General features: G+C 56.1%; 7 protein-coding genes across 7 annotated transcripts; 3 read left to right on the top strand and 4 right to left on the bottom strand.

The window, feature by feature from the left end:
* Positions 1-115: 115 nt before the first annotated feature.
* Positions 116-1390, bottom strand: UV8b_00051 (uncharacterized protein; the record flags this gene model as incomplete). Its single annotated transcript, XM_043137549.1, has 2 exons — positions 116-1218; positions 1321-1390. The coding sequence occupies 2 exons, from the start codon at positions 1388-1390 to the stop codon at positions 116-118; spliced, it is 1173 nt and encodes a 390-aa protein (XP_042993483.1).
* Positions 1391-2502: 1112 nt separating this feature from the next.
* Positions 2503-4949, bottom strand: UV8b_00050 (uncharacterized protein; the record flags this gene model as incomplete). The annotated part of the gene is made up of 5 exons (XM_043137548.1): positions 2503-3045; positions 3173-4436; positions 4543-4673; positions 4743-4869; positions 4927-4949. The coding sequence occupies 5 exons, from the start codon at positions 4947-4949 to the stop codon at positions 2503-2505; spliced, it is 2088 nt and encodes a 695-aa protein (XP_042993482.1).
* An 886-nt stretch (positions 4950-5835) lies between these two features.
* On the top strand, positions 5836-12631 carry UV8b_00049 (uncharacterized protein; the record flags this gene model as incomplete). The annotated part of the gene is made up of 4 exons (XM_043137547.1): positions 5836-5838; positions 5896-5970; positions 6043-10238; positions 10318-12631. The coding sequence occupies 4 exons, from the start codon at positions 5836-5838 to the stop codon at positions 12629-12631; spliced, it is 6588 nt and encodes a 2195-aa protein (XP_042993481.1).
* Positions 12632-13170: 539 nt separating this feature from the next.
* Positions 13171-14735, bottom strand: UV8b_00048 (uncharacterized protein; the record flags this gene model as incomplete). The annotated part of the gene is made up of 2 exons (XM_043137546.1): positions 13171-14427; positions 14517-14735. 2 exons carry the CDS (start codon positions 14733-14735, stop codon positions 13171-13173), a joined length of 1476 nt encoding a protein of 491 aa, XP_042993480.1.
* A 465-nt stretch (positions 14736-15200) lies between these two features.
* Positions 15201-16702, top strand: UV8b_00047 (uncharacterized protein; the record flags this gene model as incomplete). The annotated part of the gene is made up of 2 exons (XM_043137545.1): positions 15201-15632; positions 15728-16702. The coding sequence occupies 2 exons, from the start codon at positions 15201-15203 to the stop codon at positions 16700-16702; spliced, it is 1407 nt and encodes a 468-aa protein (XP_042993479.1).
* Positions 16703-16924: 222 nt separating this feature from the next.
* Positions 16925-18358, bottom strand: UV8b_00046 (uncharacterized protein; the record flags this gene model as incomplete). The annotated part of the gene is made up of 1 exon (XM_043137544.1): positions 16925-18358. The coding sequence occupies one exon, from the start codon at positions 18356-18358 to the stop codon at positions 16925-16927; it is 1434 nt and encodes a 477-aa protein (XP_042993478.1).
* Positions 18359-22141: 3783 nt separating this feature from the next.
* On the top strand, positions 22142-23089 carry UV8b_00045 (uncharacterized protein; the record flags this gene model as incomplete). Its single annotated transcript, XM_043137543.1, has 3 exons — positions 22142-22397; positions 22452-22538; positions 22674-23089. The coding sequence occupies 3 exons, from the start codon at positions 22142-22144 to the stop codon at positions 23087-23089; spliced, it is 759 nt and encodes a 252-aa protein (XP_042993477.1).
* Between the last annotated feature and the right edge of the window lie 676 nt (positions 23090-23765).

Genomic DNA, 23765 nt, shown 5'->3' with positions numbered 1-23765 from the left:
CTCCCTAGACTGAAGTATACTGAAATCATCAACAACAAAAACATCCAGTGCCCGTGCGAAAACCTGCAACTCCGAAAATGAAGGAAATGGAAGAAGCACGACCCATGTGCTCAAACTATCTCTGCTTGTGCAGGTACTTTGCAAAACTGGCGTCCGCCAGAACAGAGTCCTCATTCTCCCCCATGGCAGCCTGGTATCTCTCCTGCAGTCCCTGCTTGGTAGCCTCTTCTTCCGAATCCTCGTCGTGGTCGTGGTCGTCGCCGTCGCTCGCCACGTCAACGTCGGAATCCCCTGCACCGCCCGCCCGACCCTGCTGCTTCTGGCCCACGCTCATCCCCTCCATCATCTTGTCGAGCTCCTTCTCGCGAGACTTTTTCCTCTGGTCTTGGCGGTCCCGGCGCCTCCTCTCCAGCTCGGGCAGGTAGTCCCTCACAAACTCGCGCTTCTTCTCCTCCACGGCGTCGAAGAAGTCGTCGACGCCGGTCCCCAGCCTCGAGCTCACGCCCACCATGCTCAGGTGCGAGTAAAACTCCTCGAGCATCAGGCTCATGCTGTTAAGCAAGCTGCCCATGTACCCGCTGCCGCCGTGGCCGCCGCCCTCGACGCCCCCGAGCGCGTCCGAGTCCTCGTCCCGGCGGAGAGCGTCCTGGAAGGCCTCAAAGTCCGTCATCCACTCCTTGGCAAACGACGCGTCCTTGACGTCCGTCTTGTTGAAGACCAGGATCATGGGCAGCTTCGTCTTGTACAGGATGGAGCACGCGTAGAGCATGTTGGACATGAAGGTCGACGTCGACGCCGTCCGCGGCGTGTCGACGACGTAGGCAATCACCGTGGGGAACGACGACGCCAGCGACTCGAGGAGGATGGTGCCCGAGGCCGACCACACAAACGCCTCGATCTGGCCGGGCGTGTCGACGATGATGCGGTCGATGGGCCGGCGGTCGGGCTGCTCGGGGTCGGGCTTGGCGCGCTTCTCGAGCAGGTGGACGATCTGGTCGACCTTGGTGGCGAACAGGTTGAGGGACGTGAGGATGCCGCCGTTGGGGCCGAGGTTGTACTGCCTCATGACTTCCTCGTAGTTGACCGAGTCGCGGATGTCGATGTTGGGGTCGAAGGGGACGTTGAGCACTGCGGGATCGAGGTTGATGACGTAGGGCGGCTGCTTCTTGCCGTGGAGGTGGGCGTTGATGCGTTGCATAAACGTCGTCTTGCCCGAGCCTGCGTGTCGGGGACGGGTGAGTTTGGGAAGTATGCAGGCAAGTCGTTGCGTGTCACGTCACGTCTTTTGACGCGAGACGGGAGAGCCGGGGGGAAACCTACCTGCCATGCCGACGCAGACAATGGCCACAGGCGATGACGCCTCGCCCGACGATGCCATGCTTTCGTCCATGGGGTTGGGGGGGGAGGAAAAGCCAGGCGCGCAAGGGGAGTTTCCGTGCAGCAGGGGCGATCAATGATGCCAGAAAACTCGGCGCCTCTTGTCAGAGCTGCCCCGCCCTTGGCGATTTGTAACTGCACCAGACGTCACCCCGCCATGTTACTGTACTAGTAGCCCAGCACGGATGCTAGCTCGAGACGACGGGGAATCACCGTCTACTAGAACACACTAGAGCTCCTACCTTGCTACTGACGTGCTCGATATGGAGAATTTAAAGGGGCAAAAAAAAAAAAACACTAAAAATAAAAAACAGGTAAAAAAAAAAACAAGGCACATCAATGCGCAACTGAAGGATGAACGTGGTATGGAAATGCTCCCTCCCACCAAGCTCCTTGTCTGCAGTCGCAGACTTTGGGCAACTTAGCGCGACTAGCCTTCACAAGCTAGAAGCAATTTGGCGCAGTGGAAGCGCGCCGGGCTCATAACCCGGAGGTCGCACGATCGAAACGTGCAATTGCTAGAAACTTGTTTTTTTTTTTCTTGTTTTTGCACTGTTCCTGTGATGTTTCCGTTTTTGGCCGACCTTGCTCTTGTATGCACAATAGACAGCGGAATCATTTACATTTCCTCAGTTTGCTTTGGACAGCCCTACGCGTCTTTTTTCAACGTTCATCTCCTGCTTGCGACATATTCACGAATGTAAATATACCATGAACCCATTCGGGCCATTCGACCAGGGACCAAGGCTGCTAGGACATGAATCACGAAATATAAATCGACTACCGGAATTTCAAGGCTACCCTTAGAGGATAAATCAGATGTCATTGTATACGCCAAGACCCCGCTGGCCCTTGCACGGTACAGCAAGAACTCGAGCCATGTATACGCGCCACCAGTCAAGCAGAGCCATACTCACGACTCAAAGCCTTGGAAGGCTGGCCTCGACGTTTGGAAAGAAACGGCTTTTCTCACCGTGCGCAGCTCGCCGCTGAATCGACCCTCTACCTACCTACCTCCTACCCTAGGTGCCTAGGTACATTCTCAAGCATCTTCACAGCTCCCCATCCCAGCGAATAATTCGGCTACACCCTGCACACCTGCTCCCCCAAGCGCCCCTTGTATCCTTAACCATCCGTCCCGCTGCTTCGAAACGTGGCGCACAAGGCCGCGTAGTGGTGCGTCAAGTCCAACACATTCTGCGGCAGACTCGTGGCCTGGATGATGCTCCTCACCTTGACTGCTCCTTCGTCCTCGATCAACGTGCGGATCGTGCGTAGCAGCTCGGGACTAAACTCGCTGTACCAGCGGTATTGCCAGGTGACCAATCTGATGACGGCGCCCAGGGTGTCTCTTGTGTTCTTGCTCCTCTCAAAGACGCGCAAGACGCCTGCCAGTGACCTGGGGCTGAATCGTATCGACAGACAGGCCCTATACGCCTCCACGGCTTCGTCGACATGTTGCAAGCGCTCCGCCAAGGCGCCCAGAATCTCCCACTCCTCTGCGGATTTCTTATACTGCATCTGCTGTGCGCGGTACTGAGCCATCTGGGTGCGCCAAATAGTGTACACCCGAAGGTCTTCGTACAAAACCATGAACAGGCTGTCGAGCCAGCGTTCGCAAAGTCGTTTTGTGTTCAGCTTTGACAAGTTTTCTTCATTTCGGACAGTCTGCAATCACATTAGCAACTTGTCCGCCGCGAAAGCGAAAGCGCAAAAACAAAAAAAAAAAAAAAAAAAAAAAAAAAGGCCATGCTGGGGAATGCGGAGGGGCTTTCAAGCTGCAATAGAGACTCACATTCTCCGTCTCTGCCTTGATGAGCTTCGGATCGATGGTTTGAGGAGGTCTCTCGACACTGTTGGCCTCGCCATTCGTGTCTGCTGCCTCACCGTTGGTTTCCCTACCCGCAGACTGATTGGCTTCCTCATCACCAGAGTCGTCGTCCCCATTGGTCGCCGGAACAGGGGTTCCTCGCAGGCCGTCGGTGCTTGGATTCCGCCTGGACACCGCAGACTGCGATGCCTCCTGCTTTTCTGTACGGTACTCGTCCTCCATGACAAAGACGGTGCTTCGAATTTTCAGCAGCTGATCCCAGCCAATCTTGGCCGTCATTTCCGTGAGAATCTTGTAGGCTTGCTTGAAGGTGCCCCTGTAGCCTGCGGCTCGGAGGCCCATCAAGCTGGCGTCGACCTGCTCCGAGAATCGGGACTCGGGCTCGCTGTCAATTTCATCCAACCTCGTCTCTGGCAAGATGGGTAGATGCACGTCCCTCGGTTCCGGCATGACGGGTGTATCTTTATCCTGATAGGTGAACATGGGGCACGAGTTTAGAGTTGTCAGTGCGTTCTCCCAATCCTCCATGGCGACGTAGACTTCTGCAAGCCTAGCCCAAGTGCCGAATTCGCTGGGTGCAGCAATCGTGCTACGGTCAGCACACCCAAGGGCCATTCTCAGGCGCTCGTCTCGCTGCTCCGGCGTCCCAGCCTTTCGCGCCTTTCTGAGCAGAAACTCGGCCTGGGCATCCAGCATGACATAATCCATGGGTGTTTCCTGCAGGGATTGGTGGAGATTCTTGACGCCAGCAACTTCCTCATTGCCCATAAACATGACCTTGGATAGCAAGGAGGAAACCTCGATGCTTTGCGTGCGCAGTTTTTCGAACAGGTTGATTCCGGAGGCGTAGCGGCCGGTCGTCTCGAGGTATTTGAGCAGCCCTGTGGTGAGGTGGTTCGAAACGTTGGTGGGAACCTGGACAACGGAGTCGGACCCCAGTTGCCAGCCCCTGAAAAAGAGCTGCTCGGCGGCGTTGAGGAAGCGTTGTTCGGTTTCCGTGTTGGTGATTGGGTTGAATCTCCTGACACCCATGATTTTCCGAATGGCTTCGCCGCTGCCATCATCGGCGTAAGAGTACGCCCTTAGAACGCTGCACAGGTACGTTTCAAGCCAAAGTTCGTCCGACGCCTTGCGCTTTTCGCCTCGCTCGTCAACGCAGTAGCTCTCGACAGTGCCTGGGATAGAGACGTGAACGCGCATGTCCAGTCGAGAGAACGCGTTATAACAGCTGCAGCGCCCCAAACAAATATTAGCCTTTGCTTGTCACGTCGCAAATCAACCCTGTCTCGAGAGAAAATGAAAAGGAAAAAAAAAAGAAGGGAAAAGAAACGCACCAGTACAGTCCCTCGACAATCTTGGATGTGGCATTGGGTCCGTTATCTTTGTACGTAAGGGTATTGATGTAGGCAGCCAGACTAGCCGAGGACGAGGCATCGACGCCAGTAACATGGTGGTAGATGCCGGTCTTCACAGGTCTCTGTTAACGTGATTTTCGCCGAGCGGGATCAAAGGCAAAAGCCCCCGTCGTTCATACCTGTCTCCCTGTGTTGCGCACACCTTGCTTCAAGAGATGCACCAAATCAGGCGGGCCAAGCTCTCGGAGGGCGACGAGGGATTCGGTTCTCGCATCGACGGACTCGTGGAGAACCTCCTCGGTGACCCTGTTAGGGAATCAGTAACGGCAGGGTCTTAGGTAGGGATTCGAGGCCAATTCGTACTCTGGTACAGCTGGGGCGACCATTGAGACGAGCAAGCTCCTTCAGGAGCCAGCTGCAAGAGTATCCCGCTGGAAGGGCTGCGATTGAGACGCTGCAATATTCTGTCGAGCAATGCGATGGCGGCTCCGGACCTGCAACGTGGGCTCAGGATACTGGTAAGACAAGGACAGGGCCGACGAGGTCGCGGCGGATTACGAACTGACGACAGGGCTGGAGTTTCTTATCATAGGACCAGCATGGAATGGAATGGCCACGCCACGGGCATGAACCTGACGTGGCCAGTCAGTGCGCTGAGAGCTTGCGCCGCCACTGGCAGTCCTGCCTCTCGTTGACCCTTGGATTGACAAATGGGTACGGAGTACGGAGTACAAGCAGCACAACAATAAAGCTGCATGTGGTGTAACTGATCCGGGGGGGGGGGGGGGCGGGCCGCAAGCAAGCAGCACTGAGCCAAGTCGGGACCTGGGCCCTGACCTGTGCCACATTAGCAAGTCTCTGGTACTTTGCAGTACCTTGCTTTGACTGCAGGCACGTGCCACTTTATGATGTCAACTGATAATACTTTACTGTACCAGACTGATGACTGATTGATTGCAGGTTTACGCCGACGCTTACACGCTAAGCACCAGGCACTTGCATACACTGCGCACTGCACGCTGCACAGCACACTGTGGTTGCTTGGGCCCGGGCGCGACGCGAGACGTACAGTACGTACAGTACATATCTGTCGTCAATCTGGTTCATTTACTGAAGCAGCACTTTGCAGCATAGCTCAAGGCTATCCGTACTTTCCCTTCGTCCAACTCGCACGGAACACGACATCTCAGACCACGTCATTAATCGCTGCAATCCGAATCAAGACGGGATTATCGCACTGGTTAATGTGATACTGGCTTGACCTACCAAACAATGGTAACTGAATTCATGCTTTGGCCAACAGACAGAATCTAGCTGACCACGCATCCGCAGCCTGCCTTTCAGGCTATCAACCTTGAGCCTGCGGACGACCAAGACGAACAGATTGATACAACCAAAGAATTGCATGTCGGTAGCCTCATGCCCCGCCCCCATAATCCAAGGTAGCAGCAATGCTAAAACGCTGTGTCATCTCGTCAGGTCGATGAGGCACTCAAAAGATTTCAGGCGGCCTTGAAGCTGCACGCTCGAGGCCAGAAGTCACGGAAAGCCGCCAGCGCCGCCTACCAAGAATTATTCGAATCCGAAATCTTTTGCTATCGTGAAGCCAAAACAGACTACGATCGTGCTGAGCGACATGATGCTGCAAGACTCGACACCTTTGCCGCCGACAATTTCTCAACTGCTCTGGATGTTGATGCCGGAGGTGCAGATGGAGTGGCCGCAAGCCTGTCCCAAGCCTTGTACATGTCCTACAAGAATTACGGCCAGTTTTTCTTGGACCAACTGAAGGATAGGTGCGAATCCGACCCGGACTGGGCTAAAGAGTTGCGAATACGATACCACGACCACGACAGCGATAAAGTCCTTGACAACTGGACGGCGGCCCTCGACCAAGATCCATCCGACCCCGAATTATGGAGGAAAACGGCTCGGTTTGCCGGCGCGATGAACTCGGGTCGGATAAAGCGATATTGTCTGGAAGCGGCCATAGAACTAGACGATGATCCCGCCGTTGCCGAAGTTGCTCCCCCATCGCTCGCAGAAGGATTTGCTGGCCAACAGCTCAAGGAACATCTGCAGCTCCTTGACGATGATGTGTCGCTCTCGCACCCCATAATAAAGCCGTGGCTGAAAAGGGAAATGCCCGCTCTACTGCTCCGCCAACTTGACCCCCTTCCATTCCTTCCTGACCCGTCGGCTCTCCTTACACCCCCATCTTCTTGCCACGATTACGGAAATAAAGACGAAGACGAAAAGAAAATTGACGTTGCATACCTTTCGGCGAAGGGCGGCGAATCGTCGCCACAGGCAGCCAAGTCATGGACCGAGCTTGGTGTGGAACTGATGAGATGCATTCAAGACACAAAAGGTGCTCTACAGGCATGTCGTTCAATTCTTGATGCCGCCCACCAAGACGCAAAGACGGGCTTCCAAACCGAGCAGGAATCTGAACCAGTCACCCAGCCTGAGCCGGAACCCGAGTGCGAGAACAAGCCCCCCAACTTGAAGCCTGACACTGATATCAAGGCCGAAGAGAGAGTGAGACAGACTGATGAAGATCCTCCTATCGTTCGACGGTCAACTAGACAGGGCTCCAAGGCAAACGCGAGAGCAAAAGTTGAAACAAGGCCAGATGCGCCCGTCAACGGGCTGAAAGAATCCGTCATGGAAGTCGACCAGGAATCCCAGGAAAGATGCACCTCTGCATTAATAAGGAAACGATCTCAGTCCGCTGCAGGATTGCTCGAAGGTGCCGATGAAGGCAACGTGGCGGAGAAACGGAGCAAAAGAGCTCGACGTCGTACAGAGGCCGCTCTCAGCGAAGAAGCGAAGGATTCATACACCAGCGCCTCAGTCTCGTTCCACATCATGCCCTTTCATGACTGCGACCGCAACTTGTTTGAATTAACAAAGAACATATTGGAGAGCATTGGCGTAGAAGACCGGGCGACCATGTTTTACTGGGAAGAACTGCTCGAGTCGTGTGATACGAATGACAGGCTCTCGAAACTCTCTCACCCAGGAGCCAAGGATCTGAGTCATGTCTTATCCAACTTTGACGAAGATTTGGCCAATGTTCTTTTGAACAAGAATGAACAGCCAACACTAGGGCTCTCTTCCTTTCTGGAACACACCAAGTCAAGCTCGCAAGATCAGGACAACATATCTCCCTTGGACGAAGCCGAAGGCCTTGAGGATTTCTCGGAAACGGTTCTGGATGGGGCTCAGTGGCTGACCAGCGACGACATAGCTTTTGAATGGGTTCGAGCCATGAGCCAAAGCTACACAGTGTCCAAATGGCCGGATACTCTCAAAGTCGCCGTTGTCCAAATGCTTAATCGAGCCGACTCCGTATTGTACACACGCATAACCGAATTTCTCAGTATTCCAACCGTATCAGAGGTCGAGCTGAATAGACTAGGCGATATCCTCCCCATGCTTTTCGAGCTGCATATTGATATCTATCAAAGAATTACAAACCCGAGCAGCGCGGTCGACTATGCCACTCGTGTTGAGACTAAATATCGATTGGACAGATGGATGGAGACCATGTCAATGTATGTTGAATTACGAGAGTTGCCGCAGAAAGATCCCCTCTGCGTTCGATTCATGTGGGCTTCTGTGATGGCTTCGTCTCTCACAGACAATCCCGTACGAGAGCACATCTTGCTTTTGTGGACTTCTCTCCGAGACTTCATGGTGAACCAAGACGTGGAGACCATCAACTTGCCCAACAATGCTGTCATGCCAGTGATATCTCCGGCTGCTGCCGATCGAGAACTTTCCAAGCTGACTACAATGGACTTTTTCCTCGGCCTATTCCAAGATGAAATGAATGACCCTGTATCTGTGATTGATACCTTGGAACCTGTTCTCAATCCGACATCTGTATTCTTGGCGGAACCGGCACCAAGTGTTCCTGTAGGCGAGAGCGGAAGGGACAATGACAGCCAAAGTACTAACGACAGTGCAGAAGCTGAAAGTGAGGGTCAAAGTAGTAAGAGCGAAGACGGCTCTACCTCTTCACAAGAATTGGCCATTAACCCAAAACCTATATCTGAGAGTGCCACACAAGGCATGAAGGACTTGTGGAAGTTTCTGTTCAACAGCAGTACAGAGTTAAGGCTCTTCTTGTGGTCTCGGCTCGGAGACGCGTACGAAGCCATTGGATATCCCACAAAACAGTTTTCGTGTCTTTTGAAAAGCATCGAAATGATGATCAACGATTTAGAGGCAGAGGCCTACACCAAAACGCCTGACGAGTCACGAAAACATCTCTTCATGCGAACCTTGAAGTCCTTGGATGAATTGATTATCCAGGCTTTATCAATGTCATTGAATGAGCAGACAGCCTTTGACATCATTGATGACGAACATCTAAAGTCCAGCTCCGCCGCCATTGCCAGGATCTCGGCAATGCTGCATGTCACCACCCTCTGCGAAGATGAAGGTCGTATTGGGATAGCGGCCTTGCCGACCGGCAACGCCAATTTCATGACCTTGATCAGCAAACTACGAGACATGCAGGTTCGCACATGGTGCCTGCTTTTCACAGTTTTCAGGGCCGGGTTATCGCAGAGGAAGGAGGCATGTCCCGAGACCCAGCTTGCGAAATACCTTGACGGGGTTCATCGCGTCTTGGGTTTGCGAAAGTTTTGCAAATCATCCAACAAAATCTTACTCAAGGTGATGCGTGTGGAGCTGCTCAAGTCAAAGAAGTTTGACGACTGGATAGATTATCTCGAGCAAGTGTTGTACGACTTGTTCGGCTTGAAGCTTGGTGTGGGAGCCTGGGAAGTCACGGACCATGCCTGTCCGACTGAGAAGCTTGAGAAGCGCCAGGCCATGCAGCTGGTGGAAAAAGTCATGATCCTGGCAAACCGCACGAAGATGAAGGACTTGCTCAAATCGGACTTGAAAGCCACCATTGACCACATGCAGCAAGCCATCGGACAAACCAAGTCCACGCCGCAAATGATCCACAACTTGCGCAATTTCACGGAAATGCTAAAGAAACCAATCCACCCTCTCCGGCTATACCAAGCGCTCTCTGGGAATGTATCTGTCGATGCTGTATCTGTCAACATGCCCGAGACGGCATTGGCCCGACATGGCTGGTTTTTCCTGCTGGGCATGATCGCCTTGACCAAGTTCAAAGGCGTAGATTTGAATCGCCGACAGACTCCGGGTGCCACGGATGATTTGCGCATCGGGGCAACCTTCTTGAGACTGCAATTGCAGTTTACTGCCGACAGGTGGGACGCGTGGTTCCGGCTCGCCGAGTGCTTCGATTACGAACTGGACGAGGCAGTGCTCTGGACTGCAGACAAAATGAACAAGGAGCGCTCTGAATTGGTAAAGTATCAGCGCAACGCAATCCATTGCTACACACTGGCGCTCTCTCACTCTCGACACGAGCAAGTAGGAACAAACGATGGTGATCCCCTTCATGATCTCTATCACAAATTCGGCTTGAGGCTGTACTCGTCAAGTCGAGAGCCGTTTGCGATGGAACCGTTTCAACACTCCGATCAGGAACGCTTCTTCATTGAAGACATGGGTGCCGGCACTTTCAAGAGAATCTTGCATGATCAGATGTCTGAGTACAAAGTGTGGAAACTCGCAGCTCGATTGTTTAGAATGGCCATGGAGAGAAATCCTCGCAACTGGAAGTAAGTTTGGCGGACCTACCCCTTGTACCCAAGTCACCGCCTCCTAGACTAATGGTTTTTTTTTTTCACCTTTCCCTAGAAACCCTTATATGCTTGCTAAATGCTACTGGAAAATGTACCAAACACCCTCTGATCGCCTTGATAACACGGATCGAAAAGCCGCAATCACCATGACGTCTCTCCTCGATATACTCAAGAAGTCGATCAAAGTGTCCCACAGCGCCAGGAGATCAAGGAATAGTGATCCAATCTTGGAACCGCACTACAAGCTTGTTTCTATTTTGCACAAACTAGTGACCCGCAAAGATATCCTCCCGGCCAAAGCAGCGTCGATTCTGGCTGAGCAGCCGTTTGGGGTCGTTGTGAGCTCCGACGACCATTTCGCTTCATTCTCTGAACCTGAGGATTGGGAAGAGTACATTGTAAAAAATCTGAACAAGCTCCGTGAAAAGGACAAGTCGAATTGGCAGCACAGAATCGTCATGCGACACGCCAAGATTCTCTTTGACGAGAGCATCATTGGGATGGAAAGCGACGGCTTCGTGGAAGCGAAAGCCGCTTTTGCTCTGCTCAAGGAGAACATGTTCACCAAGACCATGGTAATGAATGTCTGGAAGTGCGACGCTGAGCGCCCGGGCCGTCACCACGTCTACACGGAACAGTATGTGCGTTTCATGACCAATCTCATGGTTATCATGTCGGACCGGACAAACGTGGAGCTGCTCCTGAGGCGGCTACGCAAGCGGGGGGCAGATTTCTACCATTTTACAGACCTGTGGCAGTACAGCTGCACTGCATATGTCCGGCTATTGCGTACAGCGTACAAAGTGCCCGTCACGACGGACGAGGCATTCAAGCACATGTCCAACGAGGAATTCGAGATTATGAGTCATCGCATCACCGAATGGGCCGGCGGAGAAGGGCAACCCAACGCAGCCTTTGAGTGCATGAAGGAAGCTATTGAAGTCAAGAAACTGAACGGCAATTTGATGAAGGTGGCTCCGATCGATGATCTCATCAACGACTGCTACACCACCATCTATAAAGAGGTGGCGGGAACTCTTCCAGGGTTGGAACCGGGTAAAATCATCGAAGAGCGCAACCACGCCAAAGAGGTGGCGGCCCAACTGGAGGCTGCGGCTCAGGCTGAATCAAAAACACCAAAGTCGCTCATCAACCTCCTCAACCCACCAAGTGGAGGGGACAGCGCGGCTGGGACAGCTACTCCAATGGAGACTGACAAAGCAGAAGTTGTGCCTCGAGCCAAGAGGCTGGCAGGCGTGCGACGTCCCGAGGTTCTACGCAAAGCCGAGCAAGCTGTTATGCGAGCCTTGGAAGCACCAAAATCAGGCGCAAATCGAGTTGGGAGTATGTCAAGCACTAAGCGTGGTAGCCACACCCCTGCTCGTGCTGGTAGCAAGCATTCCAGTGACGACGACGACGACGACGACGACGACGACGACGAGCCAAATGGCCAAGGTCGACGACAAACTCGCCACGGTGCTGACGAACAGATGAAAGAAACTGACGGAGACGAGAATGCTGTCGATTACTCTCGCTTGGACGATAAAGATGAATATGGACACGGCAGTATACATGACTCGGCTGATGAAAGTGATCTCAGTGATGTTCCCGAAGGATACGATGAAGACGTTCCGCCTGGTCTTTTGTTTCCCAACTTGGGCCACAGTCGTGTTAGTAGCGACGACGAGGCCGATAATGAGGAAATAATAGAGGAAGAGGATCAGGTGGGCGAGGAAGAAGAGGCAGAGCACGCAGAAAGAGAGGACTATGACAGTACCGCAAATGAGATTCAAGTTGGACACGAAGAGGACATGGAGGATGAAGTAGATGTGGGAGATGAAGGGGCGGAGGAAGAAAGAGTGACCCATGAGGACACGGAAATGGCAGACGCTGACGCTGAAGAAGAGGAAGACGAAGACGAAGACGAAGAGGAAGACGAAGATGACGAGGACGGAGACGAGATTGAGGAAGATGAAGATGATGAGGAAGTCAACGAAGAAGTTGGTGAGGAAGTGCGGGTGGGCGTAGGGGAAGTCGAAGACGGAGTAGAAGAGGAGGAGGCAGAAGAAGAGGAAGACGAGGAAGAGGAAGAGGAAGAGGGTGAAGAAGAGGAAGGTGAGGAGGAGGAAGAAGGCGACGAGGACGAAGAGGACGAAGACGGAGTAGAAGGGGATGCGGAGGAGGAAGGTAGTGAGGAAGGGGAAGAAGGGGAAGAAGGAGAAGAAGTACATGAGGAAGTGGAAGAAGATGATGATGAAGAAGGAGAAGAAGGAGATGAAGATGAGGATAACGAACCAGAGGAGGAAACAGGGGAGGAGGAGGGTGAGGAAGAGGCCGATGACGAAGCAGGCGAAGAAGAGCAAGCATAGCGCTGTTGAGCTCGGCTGACTTTTGCGTGTTTGGTTACAGGAAGCGGGTCTTATTTGAGCAGAGCTAAACTGGCGTTTGGGATAGGATCACAGGCCCATTCATGGATTCAAGGAAGTTGAATAGCAAAAGCCGTCGCTATGACATATGGCTCTCGTGCAACATTTGGTCAAAATCAGCAGCTCCTAACGTGAAGCCTGGCGTGAGGGGGATGATGAAAGGTCGGGCTCATGGCTGCTGCGAGGCGAGCTGGGCCAGAATCAACTCTTACAAAAAGTCGACAAGTCTATGAGCAATGGAAAGCACAAATGGTTGCATTAATATTAATATGTAAGTTATTATATTAGTACTAGTGGCTATTTAAACCTAAATAACCTATCTAGAACCTCGGGAAGATAATCCGGAAAGGAAAAACCCCCCGAGTGCAGGGGGAAAAACCTATCCTGCAATGATTAAAAGGTTATTGTAAATCGTCCCGGAAGTGGCGGCGAGGCGTTCCCAGCCCGTAGGAGACGCAAATGGTTTGTAGGTGGGTAGGAAATCAACCCTCCTCCTTATCCATGTCATCTCTCCTCCTCTTGCCATCCTTCTTCGCCCTGCCGCCATTCTTCCCATTCCCCTTGGTTTCGGACAGGTTCTTCATCTCTACCCTCGCGTGACGCTGGGCTTCCTCGACGCGGGCTTGGAAGGCCATGACCTCTTCCTTCTCGGTGGGGTAAATGCCCAGCTTCTTGCCGAGAGCGGCCTCGATGCGCTGGTAGATCTCTATGTCGTACTGGGTGACGAAGCTGAGGGCGATGCCGGACTTGCCCGCGCGGGCTGTGCGGCCGACTCTGTGGATGTAGGTTTTGGAGTCCTGGGGCAGATCGTAGTTGAGGACGACGTCAACCTTGGGGATGTCGAGGCCACGGGCGGCCACGTCTGTGGCGACGAGGATGTCGCGGGTGCCGGAGCGGAACTTGTTGAGGGCGCCCAGGCGAGAGGATTGGGAGAGCTGACCGTGGAGGGGGATGGCGCCGAAGCCGAGGGTGCGCAGCAGGATGGCCACCCGCTGCGTCTCCCAGACGGTGCGGGTGAAGACGATGATGGATTTGCCGGCGAACTCGTTGGCGAGGTAGATGAGGTACGTGTCCTTGCGGACGAGCGGGATGAAGAGGAGGTGCTGGAGCAGGGTCGAGACGGTCTGATACTTGCTGGAGCTGATGCTGACGCGGACGGGGTCGCGCAGGCTCGCGCGCTGGAGGCTCTCCACCTTGGAGCTGAGGGTGGCCGAGAAGAGGTAGGTCCTCCGCTCGCGGGGGATGAACTTGAGGAGCTTGTCGATGGCGGGGCCAAAGTCAAGGTCCAGCAGCCGGTCGGCCTCGTCCAGGACGAGATACTTGAGCGTGCGCAGCGAGAAGCCCTTTGTCTTTTCGAGGTGGTCGACCAGGCGGCCGGGGGTGGCGACGACGATGTGGGGCTTCTTGCCGAGGGCGACGGCCTGGGGGACCATGTCGAGGCCGCCGACGATGACGGCGCAGCGGAGCGAGATGGGCGCCCCGAGGGCCTCGAAGGACTGGCCGATCTGGGCGGCGAGCTCGCGGGTCGGCGCGAGGACGAGGCCGAACAGCGGCTGGGGCTTGTCGAGCAGCGCCTGCAGGATGGGGAGCGCGAACGCGGCCGTCTTGCCGGAGCCCGTCTCGGCGAGGCCGATGATGTCGCGGCCCGCGAGGGCGACGGGAATGGACTGTTGCTGGATGGGCGTGGGGTGCCGGTAGTGGAGGGCCTCGCAGGCCTCGCATAACGAGTCGACGATGCCCTGTGACCGTGGTGAGCAAGGGGGGGGGATTCCGCGGGGGTCCGGCTCTCGGTGCGGTGCGATGCGGCGCGGCGCGGCGCGGCGCGTACCAGTTCTTTAAAGGTCTTGGGGGCCACGGCAGACGACTCCTCGGCGGAGGGGGCGTCGAGGGTGGCCGATTCTTCGTCGTTGGAGGGCTCTGGCTCTGGCTCTGGCTCTGGCTCTGGCTCTGGCTCCGACGGGGCGGCGGCATCGGCGGGGGGCGGGGGGCTGGTGCGAGCGTGGGCGCGGCGGCCCGGGGCGACTTTGCGCCTCTTTTCGTCGGGCATGCTGCGTGTCGAGTGGCCGAGTGGTATCCTGGACAGGACGACAGCAGAAGCGAGTTGACGATGTTGGATCAAAGGTTTGCGAAGATGACCAAGAAGTTCTAGTTGCTTGGAAAATTTTAGCGGGGGGGCTGTTATCGCGCAGCGAGGATTGGCTGCCAGACGCCGCCAGGGGCGGGTTATCGCCCCGCCCTGGCCCTCTTTCCCCACCCTCTTTCTTTCCTTTTTTCCTTTTTTCCTTTTTTTTTTTTTTTTCCTTTATCTGACCCGATCAAGCGTTATCGCCCCACCCCCTTCTTACTTTCATTTTATTTTACTTTTTTTTTTTTTTCTCTTCCCTTTCTGCCCCGATCAACGGCTTGCATCGTCAAGTATCAAAGCCTTGGACGGACGCTCCTTTCCAACTGCCGCCGTCGGCCACCATCCCCCCCCCCCAGTCCCTAACGCAGGCCGCAACCCGTACCTGCCATGGCGCGCAGACGCACCAAGAAGCGCACCCACGTGGGCGCCGGCAACCCCGACGTGGCCTCGGCCGGCCACGCGTCCGCCCGCGACCCCAAGAGCATGGTCATCCGCATCGGCGCCGGCCAGGTCGGCCCCAGCGTCAGCCAGCTGGCCGCCGACGTGCGCCGCGTCATGGAGCCCGGCACGGCGAGCCGGCTGAAGGAGCGGCGCGCCAACAAGCTGCGCGACTACGCCGTCATGTGCGGGCCGCTGGGCGTCACGCACCTGCTGCTGCTGTCGCGCTCCGAGAGCGGCAACACGAACCTGCGGGTGGCGGCGGCGCCGCGCGGCCCGACCATGCACTTCCGCGTGGAGAAGTACTCGCTGTGCAGGGACGTCCAGCGCGTGCAGAGGCACCCCCGGGGCGGGGGCAAGGAGTACCTGACGCCGCCGCTGGTGAGCACTCTTCCCCTCTCTCTCTCTGTTCCAGCTTAGCCTCCCTTTTGGGGACAAAGGACGAGGGGGAAAGTCGCTGACCCGGTGGCGCGCAGCTCGTCATGAACAACTTTGCCACGCCCGGCGCCGACGCCCGGTCCAAGGTGCCCAAGCACCTCGAGACGCTCGCCACCACCGTCTTCCAGTCCCTCTTCCCGCCCATCAACCCGCAGCAGACGCCGCTCAAGACCATCCGCCGAGTGCTCCTGCTCAACCGCGAGCAGCCCGCCCAGGACGGCGACGACGACGACGACGGCACCTTCATCGTCAACTTCCGCCACTACGCCATCACCACAAAGTCCACCACGGCGTCCAGGCCCCTCACGCGCATCAAGACGGCCGAGCGGCTCATGGCCGCCAAGTCCAGCCGGCAGGGGCGCATGCCCAACCTCGGCCGACTGGAGGACGTGGCCGACTTCATGACGGGCGGCGACGACGGCGGGTACGCGACCGACGCCACGAGCGGCAGCGAGCCCGACACGGACGCCGAGATCGAGGTGGTGGAGAGCGCGCCCAGGAGGGTCGTCTCCGCCAAGGCGCGCCCGCACGGCAGGCAGCCCGGGCCGGGGGACGAGCCGGACACGGTGGAGCGCCGGGCCGTCCGGCTGGTGGAGCTCGGCCCGCGCATGCGTCTCCGCCTGACAAAGGTGGAGGAGGGCCTGTGTTCCGGCAAGGTCCTGTGGCACGAGTACGTGCGCAAGAGCCGCGACGAGGTGAGGGAGCTGGAGCAGCGGTGGGAGCGGAGGAGGCAGGACAAGGAGGCGAGGAAGAAGGAGCAAAAGGCGAATGTGGAGAGGAAGAGGGCCGAGAAGGAGGCCAAGAAGAAGCAGGGCAAAGCCGACGGCCAGGAGCAGGCCGACGACGACGACGACGACGACGACGACGAGGATGACGGCGAGAATTACAGCGATGTGGATTTTGACGAGTTTGACAGCGAGGGGTTGGCGGGCGACGCCGAGTTCAAGGCCAACGAGACAATGGAGCAAGCTGGCGACTGGGAGGATGAGAGGCAGGAAATCGGGCGGGAATAAAGACTGCGCCCGCCTCTTTTCATTTCAGGGGACTCGGATCGGACACGGGCCGCGTTTGCTATTGGAACAATCGCATCACGTGCTTGTCGCTTGTCAGAAATGGTTCATGCATAAGGCAGAATCCGTGCTCTGTGCAAAATCACCATGATGCTCTCTCTCTCTCTCTCTCTTTACCATATATACGCCGTGGATACAAACACACAACAAAGTGCAACTGCCGTCTCACACGATTGTCACGCCAAGCTGTCTGGCACACTCGCCCAAGCTATCGTCCCTCAAACCGCGATACAAGTCATCCGCATCGCACAGTGCTTCCCCCAAAGCTGCCTCGAACCCATCCACGTCGGGCTGAGCATCTAGCTCCCGCCCGGCCTTCTTGCCCAGGTTGGACTGGAAGATGCCGGCCGCAGACAGGGGCAGGAAATCCTCGTACGTGATGGGCACTGCCTCGACGACGCCCTCTGCCAACAGCTCATCCAGCGAGTACACCCCCCCGGACAGCGGACGCTGCTGCTCCCCCACCCTGTACGAGAAGTACGCCAGGTCCCGGCGCCTCATCTCCTCCCACGCGTCGGGGAACTTGGCAAACGCCGCGGCAACCTGACCGTCGAGGACGTCGGCCGAGACGGAGCCGCCGAGCTTGGCAGCGTCCATGGCCTCGCTCAGCAGCGCGTCGTACAGCCTCCTCCCCGCGGGCGTGACGGCCGCGCCGCGCTCCTCGATTTCCCCGAAGCGAGCGCGGTGGGAGCCCTGCACCATCTGCGCTGCTTCGGTGGTGCGGAAGTTGATGGGCTCCTCGATGGCGAGGAAGCTGGTCTGGCGCAGCAGTATCGGGCATTTCCGGGGCGGGGGACCCTCGATGCGCTCCTTGACGGCCAGCCCCTTCGTCTCCATGGCGTCCTGCGCGGCGGCGATATCCAGGGTTCGCGGGGTGAGGTGGTTGATGTGCGCGCTTCGGAAGCACGCCACGTCGGCGAGGATGGGGTGCTCTGCCTTGAGGCACGTGTAGGCCTGGTGCGAGGCGGCCGCTGTTGCGTGCCACTTGAAGGTGTCCATGGCTGCGGACACGAAGGCGTCGCCCTGGGAGAGGGTGAGGCGGCCGTTTTGGGCGTCTGCCTTGTCCAGGAGGCCAATGAGCTGGGGCGTGAAGATGTTTCGCCGGCAGAGGAGCTGCATGGCCAGAGACTTTGCGTCCGCGTCTCTGATGAGCTCGGGGCGCAGGACGGACGTGAACACCCTAAAGGGGTTTTTCCGAAGCGCCTCCTTGGTCGTCGGGCGGAAACACGTCGCGTGCATGGGGAGACCGGCCGGGGCGAGGTCGTAGTATCCCACGGGGTGGAGGCCGATGATGCGGAAGATGCGGCGGATGGTCCGCAGTTCATGGGGCGTGCCGAGGCGAATGGCGCCGTGACGCTCCATGTCGATGCGGGACGAGGCGCCGGTCGCATCGCCGTATCTCATGGACAGGACCTTTGGATCGAGGTTGGACTGGAGAGTGGCCTGGTTGACGCCGGATACTATGCTGACCAGGGTGCCGTAGAGAGGCACCTCGGACTTGTACATGGCCGACATGGCGAGGGTAAAGGCCGTGCGGAGCGAGTCCGGGTCGGCGTATCCCTCTTGGACAGTTGCGGTGAGTGTTTTGGTCGGAGCCATGTCGATGGGGAGTTTTGTTGGCGTCTAGTCGCGCAGCAGCAGCAGTCGAGGGGTTGTAGCTCGGGGCGAATGGATGATGGTTTGCTGATGTAGACGGGGATTTCTTCGACGCCGTATGCGCATCACTGGAGGGAAAAGAAGGTGAGACGGAGGATCCGATGGCAATCGATGCTAGTTCATGGCTCCTCGACCGCCCTGCCCCCCCTACCATCCCTCCCTTTGATGCACTGGGACCCAGTATAGCTCAACATCTTGGTCTGCATAAGGCGATGACGAGGCTAACACGCCGATAGCGATCCGATTTCGGGTTGCTCGGACGCAGAAGGGGCGGTTGGCGGGTTGGATGAGGCAGCAGAGCTTGTGGGTCTGATGTTGTCAACACAGAGGGGAACTTAAGCTTTGTCCGAGATAAGAGCGGTTAGACTCCGATAGGTCGAGGGCCGGCCCCCGATAGCGCTGTGCAAGTCGCGGCCAGGAGGGGGGCCTTGCAGCCAACCTGCTTTGCTCCCGTGCGTTGTGTCAGATTGCGGACTGCGGTGGCCAGCAAGAAAGAGGATACGTATCGGGCCTCGTTGGCGACTCGGCGGATCCCGCAGCCATCCCAGGCCGGGCCCAGCTGGCCCAGTGCCCCCGGTGACCTGGCAGACACGAACTTCACCCGAGCCACGCCCCGCGCCGGAGGCTATGGCGGCCGGAATGGATCCGTATTCGGAGTTGGAGTTGCCGCTGGACCGGTTGAAGGCGACACGTAAGCACGCCACCGCCGTTTGCCGCCGTTTGCTGTTGTTGAAAGCAGGTTTCGAGGTTTCGACGACACACACGAGTCACGGCAACGGGCTTTTTCTCGCCCTTTCTCGCCCCAACTTCCCAAACAAGCTCTATGCCGTCCCGAGAAAAAGTCATTGGCAACGAAAATAGTCATGGTCTGATATCCGGGAACTCGCGAGACTCGGTGGGTTACTGTGCCGTGCCGTGAGAGAATGTGAGCAGACGCCTCGGCCAGAGACGGCCTACAACGACTGCCAAAGTCGGTGAGGACGCTTGTTGCTGGTCCGTGTCATCCTCGTCGTGGAAACAAAACACGACGACCAACTCGTCTCACAGACCCGGAGACGCTGCGGCGGCGGCTTTGTGGCCAGACCCCTCGGCCAATCGTGCCTTGCCGTCATGATTGCCATGCCGCGTCTTCCAACAGTCCTTCGGCTGCCGACACGACCAGTAGTAATCCTCGTAGACTGCCACGCCCGGATCGGGGAGCATACATCTCGCAAAGAAAGCAACGTCGCCACACTGTTTGGACACTGGCTCCGAGAAGCTTTGGGCTCCAGCCAGGACGCTCCATGGGATGATTCGACAGTCACGGCACGGCATGACACACTGAAAGTCTCCCTTCTTGATGACATTCGCATAGACATTTGGGCTCCCGCAACTCGGCGTCGGCCTAGACAAGATTATGTTTCTCCAGGGCCTCCAGGCAAAGCCCCCCCCCATATCGGTATCAAGCCCAGTTTAGGGAGGTTTCGTTCAGTAGAGCTTAAAGTTACCCACCCTAGGCATTGGAGGCCAGTCTTTCGAGCACACAGGAATGCGGATGTGATTCATCTGCCGAAAGGCATACAAGTCTCTGGAGGCGAGATGGGTTGGATCCATCATCTGCTTCACTTGCCCTTGGACAGCAGCGAAATATCATTGCAAGAATGCTCCATGCCCAATGCGTGACAACACATGCCAGTGGGCAAGGTCAATGCTAGACTTTGCCAGAAACTGGCTATGCGCCCTAGTAGATTGCTGGTAGCAAGGCCCTCGGTCGGATGAAAGGTGGCGCCTTGCCAGAGACTTGCACAAACGACCGACGCTTTCTGCAAGGCCTTGATCTGAAATGGCTCGACTGCAAACTCGTTGTGATTGAGCAACGCTGCCCATTAAACAGTCCAGTTGCCCTTGCGAAGCTCGCAGCTTGCAGCTCGCAAAGCTGGGAGAGCTCGATCTTGGAAAGGCGGTCTGCGCAAAAGATGCTGATGCTGAACGTAGCCCATGGCAGGTCAAAGATCAAGCCCGCATGGGGATATGAGGCCTCATTGGCTGGGCAAAGCTCATGGGAGGCGATGACAGGTCACATAACCAAGCCACAAGGAAGCGAACCCCGCGCGCCATCGCAGGGCTATTTTCGTGCTCAGCGTTTTGTTTCCAAAATCCACAATGAGGGAATGACGCAAAACGGAAGTGCTCGTCGGTTGAGCTTGACGTGTTGTGCGAAATTGTTCGGCATCGATGCATGCTGTGCAAGCCTGAGGGGGTTCCTGCAAACCATGCCGGTCATTGGGGCGAAGCGTTACTTGATTTGCTCGGGCTTCGGCAATTCTAATGCAGCTAGTCGATCTCCTTGGTGCTACAAGGCGCCTGTATGAATTGCTTGATGAAACGACGTCGAGTTTGAGGGATGGGGACGGGGGACGGTGGATGGATGAAAGGTTTGATTCAAGCCATCCAGTCCTTGTGGATTGGGATTCCAGGTGGGGGGAAAGGGCCAAGAAGTGGGTCGCCCGTACGACACTGGATTGGCCACCAAAGCCACAAATGCCGCGCCCAGCCAGACCTGGAAGCTCCACTTTTCCCAAGTCCTCCATGTCTGAAATCTCGACTTCTTTTCAAAACGGCCTCTGAGCAATGCACGTTCAGCGATATGCGCTTCAGGGCGTGACCACCGACCACCAGGGACAGACTCTCTCCCAAGGTTAGTCTTGAGAAGCCCCCATCGATGCAGCACAACCCTCAAGTTTCGCCAGGGCTGGATCAAGCTCGGCCCGGGACCTCGGTTCGCTTTAGTCATCGGTGGCCAAATGCCCTAATTTGACCCCTTTACGGAGCAAGCCGCTTTCTGAACGGGTGGGATCGATTTCTACACGATGCTAGCTACTCCGCGGATTCCAGAGTCCTGAACCAATCCCTCGGGTCGCATCTTGCTGGTGCACCAGCGCCTCCGCCAGATAATTGGACGCCACCCGCCACTCTTGCAGCTCGGCATCTTCGATATCGCCAACTGCAGAGCGGAGGGGAACCAGGCTGCCACCACAACGCTGGGGATTCCCACCAGGAGAACGAGGCTGTATAACCTCGAAAGCATGCCAAGCCACCCGATCGTCTTGAAGCTGCTCTGGGACATTCAGCCAGCCAATGGCGGTTGCCATCTGGCCTCGGACCTTGGTCGGGGATGTGGCTGCTGAAGGAAGCCAACGTGGCCCCGATTCTGATCAGAGCTTCCAATACGCCGTCGTGGCGCATCACACGGTCTTCATGTTGAACTTGGCAAGCCCACATCAACTACGTTCTGGCGAGTTTAAACCTGCCTGGACAAGTCGTTGCGTTCCCCCCAGCTTGGACAATTCAGGCATCACCTGCTGGAGCCCCCCTAAAATGATGAAATTGACTCCTCAATAGTGGCGCCGGTTTTGGATGCGCGGCAGTCGCAACTACGAGTCAGCTTGCTTTACTTGGGAAAGATGGTTTGCTTTCCTGGGATCCAACCTCCTCGTGAGTGGATATCAACATAGTTTTTTTTTCTTTTTTTGTCAGTCGTGGTAGACAGCATGCGTGGCAACTGCCGCGAAGCGTATTAAAAAGACGGAGGAAAATGGCTATACTTGATGTTGGAAGGCATTGGTTGTTTTTTTTAAAGCAAGGAACGAGCACTCTTGCGGTTGCAAAGACCATTTCACCCGTCTTTGATACCACGACCTTTACTTTGTGCCACCGCCAGCTTGTTGTCAAACTCGTGCCAGAATAATGGAGACGGTCTTGGTGGTCGGAGCTTCGGGCAACATTGGCATATCTACCATTCTGGCCGCCCGAAACACCGGCCGAAATGTAATGGCAGTGGTGCGCAACGCAGCTGCCCAAGACAAGATTGTCCGCCACGTCGGCTCGCGGGACGGTATCACCTTTGTTCAAGCCGACGTGACGCAGGCAGATGGTCTCAAGCGAGTCCTTGAGCAAGTCAAGACGGGCAGGCTACCCGACTTCCAACACGTTTATGCTGCTGGTGAGTGTCGAGTGACCGCAGCGATGGCTTGTGGGCTTACGCGAGATGCTATAGTCGGCACGTTGAACTGTGAAAAGGTTTCCACCATGGACATCGAGACCTTTCATCAAGTCATGAGGCTTAGCTGTGAGGCCAACATTTGTACGTTTGAGACATGCATCAATGTATCTGCTTTTTCGTCAGTCATCTGTCATCATCATCATCATCACCATCTTCTCCTTCGTTGTTCCTTAAAAGGACTGGGGTACCTGACAAGGACACTTGTCGTTTCATTAGACGCCTATAACGCCACGTTCCAGTACTTGATCGAACAAGGCAAGCCCAACTCGACATGGACAATCATCACTGGTGGTCTTGGCGATCTCGGCATAGGGGGCGCTGTGTCCATTGCGCAGGGGGCCCTGTTTGCTTTTGCCGGAGTAGGCGCCTACGAGTGCATGAGGACCAACGTGCGCTTCAACGAGGTATATCTCGCTCTGCAGGTGGCGGTGGACGATGTTGCCGTCAAGAACAAGCTCGTCAAGGCATCCAGGTTTGCCCAAGTGTACGAACGTATTTTGGACAGGAAGGATTTGAAGTCGGCTCGAGTCTACGTCGAGAACGAAAGAGACATTGATCATCTGCGGTTTGAGAAGAAGCTGCCAGATTCTCCTCTCGTTAAGATGGCTTTGGATGGCGATCTGCATCTTTAGGTACCACGGTGCGCCAGTTGGAAGAGCTGGAATGACGGTCGTGGAAAAAGTACCATGAATGCTATGCGCCATGGCAAGTTGGGTTATCCGCAGATTGAAATCTGTTGTTCTGGCAATGACAGAGTCTCTGACTGGGGACCGTCAAGCAGCAATACTTTATGTCACCGGCCTCGGCCATGGTGCCGGGTGTAAACTGTAAAGCCTTTTCGCATGGTTTCCCCTATCGCTGTCTGTGTGCAGACTTGATTGGCACTGTGGATGCGGAGCGCAGTCTTGAGTCGTGTCGGATCACACTGCAACGACTGCGCTGCCGATGACAATGTCTGGCAGAATCTCTACGCTGCACAACCCGCTGTTGGCGTAACGTGGCCATAGGAAAAGCGCACGCAATAACGGACAAGGGTCTGGACCCTTAGTACTGCGTCCGGTAAGTTGATCAGTGTCCCGCAGCCCGCTACTGCCGAGATATCGAGGATGGAACGATTTGATTCCACGAAGCAACACATGCCTTCCTCTGGGTTGTGTAGAACTAGTCATGATAGATTATGCAGCGACTACGGCGGCTTCACATGCGCTTGCAATCCGCCTGATCTTCCGCAGGGGGCACTCGATTTTCTCGTTAAAGTGTAGGTGGATGCTGTGAGAATTTTGCAAGATGCAAGAGGTAGCTTCAGCC

Source organism: Ustilaginoidea virens, chromosome 1 (genome assembly GCF_000687475.1).
Source record: "Ustilaginoidea virens chromosome 1, complete sequence".
Classification (NCBI taxonomy): Eukaryota; Fungi; Ascomycota; class Sordariomycetes; order Hypocreales; family Clavicipitaceae; genus Ustilaginoidea; species Ustilaginoidea virens.
The sequence above is the reverse complement of the archived record's forward strand: the minus strand, read 5'-3'. Positions and strand labels throughout refer to the sequence as shown.